The 11,185-nt window shown below is 50.5% G+C and overlaps 1 protein-coding gene and 1 long non-coding RNA gene across 8 annotated transcripts in view; both read right to left on the reverse strand.

Moving 5' to 3' along the window:
* The window catches only part of SLC35B1 (solute carrier family 35 member B1), a 14,184-nt gene extending 13,714 nt beyond the window's left edge, over positions 1-470 (reverse strand). Inside the window, exon 1 of the mRNA XM_035899911.1 lies at positions 454-470. Coding sequence (XP_035755804.1) covers positions 454-470 — 17 coding nt within the window. The remainder of the gene's footprint in view (positions 1-453) is intronic.
* A 2,179-nt stretch (positions 471-2,649) lies between these two features.
* The window catches only part of LOC118452846, a 21,466-nt gene continuing 12,930 nt past the window's right edge, over positions 2,650-11,185 (reverse strand). For 4 of the 7 annotated variants that reach the window (XR_004842711.1, XR_004842706.1, XR_004842705.1 and 1 more), the window contains 2 exons: positions 8,343-8,399; positions 2,650-7,610 (listed from right to left, as the gene is read on the reverse strand). This is a non-coding gene — a long non-coding RNA (uncharacterized LOC118452846). Of the gene's footprint in view, positions 7,611-7,729; positions 8,400-11,185 lie in introns of those variants that run through there. The other 3 variants (XR_004842710.1, XR_004842708.1, XR_004842709.1) reach the window with 3 other exon arrangements.

Raw genomic sequence — 11,185 nt, forward strand, 5'->3', positions numbered from 1 at the left:
GCGAGAGTAGCAGGGTGGTGGGGGGGGGGGGGCGAAGCCTTCCTAGAAAGTTGCAGCTGGACAGATGGGAACTGAATGCCTTCCCTGTTCCCCCCCAGCGCACACAGCTCGTTTCAGTTCTGCAACCCTCTCCTAGCCCACAGAATCCACGGGCAGTCTGCAGGCATTTATACCTGGGTAGCTTTGTCATTCATGCACGAAGTGGCAGCTCCTTCAGCGTCCCGTGGCCACTGTCCCAGCAGGTATGAGCCCACGATGGTGTCCAGCGAGGAGGTGCGCCGCACGCGGGGCTGCCAGGGGCGGCAGGGCTTCTCAGCAGCACAGGGAACGCTGGCTGCACAAGGGGAGAAGAAAAGACAATTAAAACTCCCAAAGCCAAGATTCAACAACATTTACCACAATTAACAAGCCCACGTCCGTTGCGAAGATCACAGGAAGGGAACCAGCACATACAGCCTGGAGAAGTCCATTTACTTTTTGGAAGCCAGAGTCCCACTGCTTCCCGCTCCGCACGGCGGCAGCTCACCCCTGCCAAGGCCATGCCACTGCCCAGCCCCAGCGCGGGCAGTTTTGCTGCTCAAAGTCAGCTATCGAAAACAAGCAGCAACAGAAACGCCGCTCCGGGAGGGCCGGTGGCCGGACCGCCCAGTCTGCCCTCCTACTCACTCCTCCGCTCTGCCGCAGGGCGCCGCGCTCACGCCTATCGCAAAGAGATTGCTTCTCTAGAAGCAGAGATTTTATTGCAGCCCTTAAGTGGCTGCTTGAAGCCATTGATGAGACATTCCGGCCCGAGCCGAGGGAGCTGCTGCACAACCAAGTGGAACATTCGGCGTGTCCACGTTGCTTTTGCATGAGCACCGTAGAAAAAGCCCCACCACGCTGCCTATGAGGCCACACTTCTTACTCGCTGGAGCACGATGCTTCGGCAGAGAACCCAGGCTCCTACCCATGGTAAGACCCCACAGCAGAAGGGAGCCCCTGTGCCTCAGTTTCCCCCAAGGAAGCGTGCTACTACTCACTTCCAGTTTCAAGGAGGACAAGAGAAAGTCTGCAAAGTTTCGGATCCTCCAGCGGGACTACACGAGCGCTTGGTGCCCTCAGTAGGTGCGGGGATTCGTTCCGCCCAGACCAGAAGGGGAGGTGCAACCTGCCCACTCATAACCCACCGCCAGCAGGGCCCGAGCTCAGATCCAGGAGCTCTGGCTCTGCCCAGCTTCCACGGGCTTGCCGCACCGCCTGTTCGGACGTTACTCTCAAAACGGTAGCCAGAAACATGGTTATCAGAAAAGCTTTGTAACTACGACTAGCCCAAGTTTGTGTGGCAGCGAGGACGCGCAGCCCCGGCGCAAGGCTGGGGGGCCCGGCGCCCCTCGGCAGGCTACAGCGAGGGGAGGCGCAGAGCACGCGCTCCGCTCGCCTCCTCCGTCGTGTCCTGGGCAGCTCCAACCTACGTGTGCTCAACACGGCCCACAGGCAGGCGGCACAGCCGCCCTCTCCTGCAGCCCTGCTGTCACCCACGCAGCTGAGGAAGAGGTGTTATGGCCGAAACAAAATAGGTAGCAAGAAAGAGGCAAGTTCAAGCCAGCAGGAAAGTTTGTCTGCATTTAGTTTTGATTAGACATGCCAATTACCACGCACACTAGAACCAGCCCTGTGGCCTCCTGGCAAGATATTAAGGCCATGCACAGCTCTCTGCTCCAGGTGCTTTGTGTACATTCCCTCCTTCCTCCCCAAAATGAGGGCATGGCAGGCAGGTAGCGAGTTAACCACGCTAAAACCAGAGTTAAAACTTAAGCACTGCGTTGTGTGTGGCACCCACTGCAGACTCACCGCTGAGACTGTCCTAGGGACATGGGCTGTAAAATACATCTTTTTATCAGCTAAAATACCATTTGAGCACTGGAATTCAGGGTTGAGGTGAGAGAAGGGTAGGAACAAAAAGCCGGGCGAGAGCAGCGTTAGTCCTTGCATGACAGCCACACCTCGTAAGGTCCACACCAGATTAAAGGCTTATTGTGCTGGGTCCAGCTGGCATTTCACGGCACACTCCCTGCTCCCAACAGTTAACAGTAAGGCAGCTACCACTAATTCTAATTTAGAAACTCATTAGTACTTGCAGCTTCCTCTTCAGCGCCTCCTTGCCCCCACAGGCTATGTTCCCTGCAGCTCCATTACGTATGACTTCAGCTGCCTCTTCCTCTCGTGCTGCTCTCCCCAGCCAGGCTGCTGGCAGGAGAACCCAACGCTGCTGCAAGAGGGCAGCCCCTCTCCCACGCCGCCCTGACAGCGCGCGTCCCCCACAAAGCCCTCCCGGAGGCTCCGCTGGATACAACCACGGCATCCAGAGTGACTGGGGTCCCCTTTGCGCCCCAAACCTTTGACAGGGCAACGCAGTCAAAACCAGCCTGAAAGGACCTCGAGAGCAGAGGAGACGCCGCCTCCTATGGTGACGACTGCGTCGTGTGCGATGGCTAACAGAGACCTGAAGCTGTTAGTGTATGAGCAGCAAGAACTGTCCCGCCTGCTCACGCCGCACAATTCTGCTACCGAGCCATTCAGTTTTTAAGCAGCACCGAGAAGCCCAAAGGGGAGAGGGCAGGGGGTGCTGCCGGGCAGGGGGTGCTGCCCGGCAGGGTGGAGCGTCCTCACGGTGCAAAGGCTGCGTGCACAGCGCAGCGTGCCGGGCCCGAGGCGGAGGGTGCGGGAGGGAGAGGAGCCGCGGCAGGGTGGAGCGTCCTGTTTACAGCTCGGCGCTATTATCATCCCTCCGCACCGAGCCTGCACAGCTGCCACCTGGCCACGAGCGCTGGAGCGGGTCCAAGCCAGCTCCACAGCTGAGAAGCATCAGGTTGTGGTGCTTTTACTTTCCGTGTGACAGTAAAGCTGCTGCAGATAACAGAACCGTCACCCTATCTCCAGGAGCCATTTGGCTGCCTCCAGTTGCTGCGTGAGGCTTTTGTGCAGCCACAGGGCTGGAGAGCGGTGCCCTGCAGATGTTTAAAAGTAGAAAGTCTTCAGTACCGGAGTCCTAGATGTGCAGCATCCCCACCACACCAACATGGCTGAGCTCAGAGCTCCCTAAACATCTCTCCAGGCCAGCCAACCTCTGCATCTAAGAAGAGAAACTAAAAGGTTTCAGTAAACTTCTAAAAACTTCCAGGGTCACTTTTTAATAAAGAATACTTACGGCTGAATCAAAAAACGATGACAAGCAAAAATAAAGTTCCCATTGCTATTTTCTTTAGAGTTGTAAAGTTTTCTTACTTCCCCCTCCAGATTTCACCCTGGAGAAACTGACCCTTTAACGCCAGAAGAATGTTTAGAAAGTTAGGGACATACTGTTTGGCCCCTGACATTTTTGGAATATGCCCCTGCAAAGGCCTGTCTTAAAGCGATGAAGCATAGCATAACAGCCCATGTTTAAATGTGATCAGCTCTCAGGCATGGGAGGAGGGGCTGCCTGAAGCTTCACTAGGCAGGGAGGCTTTCCCTGCCTACCTACTGGCTTTGGGTACAATTTTCTGTTTATTTATGTTGTCTATTGTACATGTTTATAAGCCAGAGCTGTAAGCTTTCAGGAGAGAACATCTCAGGGAGAGTTTAGCTGAGATGGAACCTACACAACTCTGTCAATAACTTATGCAAACATCTCCCACCCCAATGCCACACAAATTACTGCTAATTATTTAAGTTCTGTATCAGCTTCCCCCATCCACACATTTTAATGCTCTTCACAACACATCTTATTCAGATGATGCTCCTGAATTAGGGGTGGGGGCAGCAAGATAACATAAATGCTCAAGTTGAGTTTCTCATGGGCCTGTCAAACCACAGCAGGACCCTGTGACACAGAAACACGTTTTAGACAAAGTATTCACACCAAACCACGCTGCTGGATGTGCAGTGTCCCCTCTGCACCCCAGCACCACTTCCTTGCTCTGCAACATCTTCCTAGGCAATCGAGCTGCGAGATCTCTAGACTGAACTGGGGGTTTTTTGCACAACTCTGACGCAGTTCAGGTGGCACACGCAGAAGGGACCACGCTGGCCGTGCTGTGGTGGTTAGCAGGGCAGGAGCTCCTACAGCACAAAGGAAATGCGCTATCCTACCACGCCAGAGCAGGGAGAGCGCCTTGTGTTCATCGTAAGGACCCAGTTACAGCTGTAGCCAACAGTTTTGGTGTAGAGCAGGTCTTGGCCACAGCATCACCCCGAGGTCGCTGGCTCTGATCCGACAGCGCAGGTAAGGCTGGTACACAGCAAGAAATCCAGCGTCTTCCCTTCTCGTTTCAAGACGCAACTGGACAAGAGCCACGCGCAGGGCTTCTCGCGGATGTTAACAGCAGCGATCCACAAACCACGCCAGGGAATCGCACTTCACCTAGCCCCACTGTGCAAGATGGTACCTGATCAGAAAAAGTTCTCCTCTGAGGCCCACACCCACTTTAACAGGGCATTCCCAGCGCAGTGAGCAGCAGTGGAAGCGTTAGTGAAATAAAGATCAAAACTGAAGCTTCAACATGATAACCGTTTGAATCTCACTTCCACTTCTCTGCTGTTTCATCATGGTGAATTAAGTTACCTGGCAGGTTGTTGCCAAATAGGACAAAAAATTCCCAGCAGCAAGCAAGCTTCAGAATTATATCCTCCGTTTTTATTTAATTAGTTTCTTTCCAGGTGGAACAGGTAAAGGAAATTGTGTGTCCTGACTGCTGCACTGAGGAAACGCAACAGGATCAGTCGTTTCCGAACAGTCCCAATCTTTAACACGGCAAAGACTAAAACTCGTCGCAGGGAAGGAATTGCCTTTTCCCAGCACGGTGCTCTACTGCACTCCCTCCACATTCCGAAGAAACGTGAAGATTTAAGAAACCGTGCTGGCAGCCATCGCAGTCAGGCCAGCCCTTCCTCGTGGCACACCAGAGCGCTGCTATCGCCTGCTTGCTTCTGCAAAAGCGCTCCCGGCGAGGACCTCAATCTATCCCACAATCTGAAAGCAACGCAGCATTATGCAAGGAGTAAGTGCGTTTGCCCTGGGAACCCCGGAAAGCCCAAGAGGAGATGAACAGGCAGTTCTGCTTGTTCTTAATGAACTTTAAAATCCCGTGCTTGGAACACTACAGAAATCTGCAAAAGTGCTAGAAAATAGAAGCATTTAACGACAATTCTCACGGTCAGAGCTAGCTACCAAGACAGGAGTGGAGGCAAGATCAAGAGCTAGAGAGGTGCTAGGATGAAAGCTCACAGAAGGAAGAGTGTCCTCTCCACAAAGACAGCTACAGACAGGTCTGAAGGGGAGGAGACCAGGGGAAGATCTCAGGCTTTAACCAGAAGCGGAGCAGGAGCCCCAGAGAAGCTGGAGCACGCTTACTCAAGGTTCCAGAGGACAAGTGAGGCTGTAAATCCACAGCATCTGAGGGGTCGCCACAAAAACCCCACCAGAAAACAAAGCCCAGCTGGGATGCAGGGAGGCTCCCCAGTACAAGGCAGGCAGCATTCCCAACAGTCAGCATTTCCTAGGAAAAGAGAGGTCTCACTTTATTCCCAGAAGCAAAAAAGGGAAGTTATGTTCAGTAGCGATGCAATAGGGAAGAAGACTGCAGTAAGACAACCGGTGCAATTGGTATGTATGGGTAGAGAAAAAGAACAATTTAAGCATTAAGGAGCTTCAAAGAGGAGAAGGAACCTGGAATTTATGGGCAGATTAAAAGGAAATGATACACACAACCCTCAGCCGCTCCTGCAAAAAGAGTTAACGTGTCCACAGCAGTAACTTCTGGCACCAAGTCTTTTCACCTCAAGCCTCTGCAAAGCAAGTATTCTACATCTCAGTATTTTAAAATTATAATCCCTTTGCCTTTAAAGAAGATTTACAACTGAAGGGAAATTCACACCCATGCCAGGATGGGATTTCACAGCTCTCTGCTCATTTCAGCAAACATTAAGAGAAATGCAAAACCCTCAGAGCACTGAAATCCATTGCACCTTCCGGTGAAGAGGCAGAAGCTGTGGTTAAGCCATGCTGCCCCTCATGACTCTTGCTCAAACTGTAGGCACACAGCCCATGACACCCAAAAAAGTACCTGCTGTTCCCAAAGCACAGCCCTCTAGGAACCCCACAAGGACCTTCCTCTGCTTCGTGCTTGACCGACGCAGAAAGAAGCAACCCACCGAGGGGGGAGCATCAGGAAAGCAAAAAACCAAGGGCAAAGAGGATCCTACACCCAGCTGGGGAGCTGGACTCCCATCGGATACAGCCCAGCAATGACTTGCCCCACAGGCTTCACTGAACCAGCCCCAAGGGCTTCACAACTGGCCTGGGAGCACAAGGGAAGAAATCCCAGGCTTTGTAATCCCTCCCTGGTTACAAGCTGCGCTACGAGTACAGCTGGAGAGCGCTGCCCAAGGGACACAGCATCTGCAGATACCAGCAAAGGAAATGAATCGGGGACACTAGCAGTTCAAGCTGCCTTTGCTTTTTTTTTTTTTTTGGACACAGACATTGTTAAACACCAACTCTTTCCAGCACAGCTCAGGGCCTGAAACTGAACACCCCGCTGGTGGAGGAAGAACACTGAACTCTTCACCTTTAACTTAATTCTTGCAAAGTTTGTTTTTCAAATGATAAAACAATCTGAAGAATTTCAACATCCTCAAAGTCTTTGGTTGAAGTGCATGTTTCCCAAATCTAGTCTGATGCAAGGCACCACTGTGGTGGGATCTTCAAGCAAGCCCATCTCTTACCCGCTGATCCAGGCTGGGAGTGCTCTTGGACTGGCTTTAGTCTCTGAAATTTAAGTAAGAACTAGGAAAAAACCAGATGGGCAGGCAGCCTCCCATGAACAATAAGAGCAATGTAGAAACAAGCAAAAACTTGTTCAAACGTTAGATCTTTAGGACTTGTTCACTCTGATCCTGGCAAATACAGATGACTAAGGAGCTTCCAGGATCATCCATGGCACCCCTATCAGAAGAGTGAAACCCAAGCAATGAAGACAGAGCTGTGGGTTTGGGGTTTTCCCCTTTTTTGTTAACCCTACATAAATCAGCTCCCGATAAGCATCTAGGAATCAAGATCACTGCAAAAGGCAGGGCTCTCGCTCAAGATGAGACACCTTTGATTCTCAAGCCCTTGGAAGTCTTCCTGTACAGATAAAGTACAACGAAACCAGAGTGAGATATCCTTGATATTTCTACAGTTACAAACAAGATGGAAAACAAGGAAAAAGTTTTCCTGTCCTTTATATACACCTATAACTACATAAATCACATCAACGCTTCATGACAAGCCCTCCTCCCACACTCAGTCATCTTACGGCCTGGAGGGCCCAACATGAAGCTACCAAAACAACTTTTCAGCAAGGAAAACAAACAAAAAAAAAACTCCAAACAAATCAATCACATCCCATATACCTTCTCATTACCTTCCTGGGGCCTTTCCTAACTGGGAAGCGGGATAGCAAAGCTAGAATTAGCTCAGCGTTCCAGCTCGCCCGGACAGCGTAAGCACAGCAGCACCATGCACACAGCAGTCGCATGCAGCAGCCTCAGGCTCAAGCAGGCCAGGAACGGTACAAACTCTGCAATTCCTGCTCCTGAACGCTTCCAGCCTGAAAGGACGGCACACAAATGATGAGAAACTGAGGCACAAGGAAGAGAAGCAGCTTGCCCAGAGTCATGCAGCAGGTTCCAGGCAAGCATGGAAACAATTATCTCGAACGCTTCCAGCCTGAAAGGATGGCACACAAATGATGAGAAACTGAGGCACAAGGGGGAGAAGCAGCTTGCCCAGAGTCATGGAGCAGGTTCCAGGCAAGCATGGAAACAATTATCTCCCATTATTTTCAAAAGAATGGGCCAACCACACAACCCTCTTGATATTTTCCTCATTTCCTGTGCAGTCAACCCTGCATTATCAGGTGGTTTGAATGGCAGCACCACAAGCTTCATTTTTAATGCAAAAAGGCCTGTTTAATATAAATTCCAAGAGGGAATATTTTCACAGGCTCAACGCTATTGGTCTTTCTTGGATATCCTTCTTGTACAACTGCGAATCCCACTAAATCAGTATTGTCATCTTAAACTGCAGGAGCCACGAGGGAAGTGCCAAGATCCGCTCGGTGCAGTCAGCGCTGCCATTTACGCAGTATTTCAACACCCGAGCTTTGCATAAAGAGAACTCCTTGCACTTTGGTGCTCGACATTATTTCTCTCCCAGGGTTAGGCCAAGTACTTGGGTGTTCTTTTGCACCGTGCAGCCAGACAGTAAAGCATTTACCACACCTGGAACTGCTGCTTCTCTGCACAGATAGGTGTCTAGGTTCCTTCAGTTCTCTACTCACCCAACAAGCGTTGAAAACTTTCCTGTGGTCCGTGCAATTGTGTTAGATAAGCCCCAGCTGAAAGAAAGATTCACAAATAAAAATCCATCCAGGGTAAATGACCCCAAAGCTTCCCAGTTCCTCTGGAGCATTCTGCTATAGCAGGGACAGATCAAACTGATTGCACAGTCCCTTCCCCCTGCAAATTTGTTTTCAAATGTCATCTCCAGCGTTTTAAAGCAGGGAAAAACTTGTTTCACCCACAGAATGTCAACACAAGTCAAGATTAGTTATAGATGTGTCCTTTGTTTCCCCTTTCCCACACCCGTATCCAGAGGCTAACAAACTGGGAGCAGCAAGTTTAGATTGAAGGTATGATCCGTATCAGCCGAGCACTGCAACACCATGAATGGGCCCCAATTACTGTGTGAGAAACTCGTTCTACTTTAAACAAAGCCACCTGCAATGCTCTGCCTCCAAACCTGAGCCACATATTGTATTCAGCTGTGCTTTGCACAAAGACTGACCTGACTCCCCAGGCCAGAGGCAGGAGTCTTCCCAGCCAGTGCAGCAGCAGCAGGGCATCTTCAAGATGTTCCCATCCCTCAGCCAGCCCCTACGTGACCATTTTTCCCCATTACAGCTCCCCACCTGTGCTTAACCCTTTAATTCTATCAGCCTGCTTACCCTAAAGGCAAAGGCAGAATTATGTAATAGTGAATCCCAAAATTTGAGAACGCAAGGCTTGTCAAAGTGGCTGTTCGCACAGTGCACAGCACAACTTTCCCGTGACAGCACTCTGCAGCCCCACTGGAGGGTTTCTGTTTCTCTTTCACAGTTAATACCTACCAAGCTGCTACTTCTGCTGAGGTACCCCTTCTCCAGGATGGAATTTTTCACTTTCAAGTTGGGTATAGGATATAAACATTATGAACCCATGTGTCCCTTGTTCATTTGCTTAAGCACCCTCTGAAAAGCTACAGGTGTTCAGCAGCATGAAAGAAAACTCAAGAGGAGACACCACAAACATCTGGACCGCTATTCCAGCAAGGAGAGCCTTTATACCCACCCCTCGGGACACAAAACCCATCCGATACCAACTGCCAAAGCAAACACAGTGAGGCCTGAAGCACTGAAGATATTCAACTAGTAAGACTGAGGGGGATGCAACCCCCCCACACACACACTCTTTACGTGATGCCTGCAGCAAGGAGAGAAGCAGAGGAAGATGTGAACAGCTCTGCTGTATCGCTACCACGTAGGCAGCAATCCCACAGCGCTTTCAAGTGGTAAGCAGACATTGTTCTTCCTAAAGAAACATTTTCATTTTGCTAAACATACACTCAGACAGTATTGCTTATGAACAGAGCCCCACTCATCTGCCTCTATAATATGGACCAGGCAGGGGTTTAATTCAGATACCAAATAAAGATATTTGGCAGTCTGCTCACTTAGCCTCTCCAGCAGGATCCACACAGCAAAAGCAACTGGACTTCAAAAAAAAAGTCAGCTCAGCCAGCAGTAGCTTCCTGAAAAGCTAAAAGGCACCACTTAATTCTGGGGTGGGAAAACTGGTGAATTTATCTGAATTCTGGTGGAGAGAGACTCACTAAGGCTTTGGTGTCACAGAGGGTTCATGTGAAACACATGAAGTGCAAGACGTGGGTCTTGTCAAAGCTATTGTTGAGACTCCCAAATTGACCGTGTGGGTTTACAGGCGAAGACCTGCACCTCCACATCTCGCTGTTGTTCCTCTCCTGTGCCACACTGCCACTGATAATCAGGTAGCGCCTGGAAGGCAGACAGGCAGCTGCCCCTTCTGCTCCCAAGAAATCTACTCCGACACTATTCAGAAAAGCAGCTGGTAGGTAACTCCGGCGCAGCTACTCGCCCCACCTTACCCCCTGCACATTTAACGAGGAGTGCACTGAAGGAGCCTGCCCAGCTTGTAACAGATGACACGACTCACTTTTCCACCATATTCCATCTTCTCCCTCTCTGTGCACAAACCAATTCACTAAGACCGCTTACCCACTCATGTTCACAAAATGCCATGTGCACCAGCGGGCCCACAAATTCCAATTCGAGCTGCAATTTAAATAATCCTATTTTTTCTCATGTCATACTGAAAAAGAAAGGCATGAAGAGTTCTGGGTGTCTTGCTTGAGAAAGTCAGGTTTCAGACCTGCAACGCTTGATGGGGACTGGGGTTACATGCAGCCAGCAGATTCACAAGTGTGAAGGCGTAGGTCCCAGGGAGGCTGAAGTCTGGATGCAAGCATGGAAACTCTCTGACCAGCACGTGCTTCCATGTGGGCTTTGGAGGAAACAACTGAGGCCACAAAGAGCACAAGCATTGCCGTTAACGGATTTCAGCTTCAAAGTCTCCAAGAAGCTCAACCCACCCCAGAGAACGCGTAACCTCGCCAGGGTTACAGCACCTGCAGAGCTCCAACCACCCCAGCAGCCGCCCCCAAGCCACCTAACCTGGCATAAACGGATGCAGCAGGGACTGGTCTGGCTGCACCTGAAGAGGATCAGACAGTAACACGTTACCTGCTTCACCACCAAAAGCCACATCGCTGAAGAGACAAAGAATTTGAAAAAAACCAAAACATTGACCCCAATGACACACATCAGATTTGTCACTAGGAGTCCTGACATCTTCCATTTCTAAACAGCAAGTCAAGTCCTTTTAAATTATTCTTAGACCTCCTTCCTGGCATCCCCCGGCTCTAGCTCCTCCTTTTAACAGAAGCCCTTTGAGAGGCTCAGCAGCTGCTCCTCATCTCAATGGGATCCTCTATTACTGGAGCAGATGCAGGATCAGACCCCGGATCACCCCGCACCTCTTTCAAAACCCA

The sequence above is a fragment of the Egretta garzetta genome, unplaced genomic scaffold, assembly GCF_000687185.1.
Source record: "Egretta garzetta isolate BGI_Z169 unplaced genomic scaffold, ASM68718v1 scaffold498, whole genome shotgun sequence".
Lineage (NCBI taxonomy): Eukaryota > Metazoa > Chordata > Aves > Pelecaniformes > Ardeidae > Egretta > Egretta garzetta.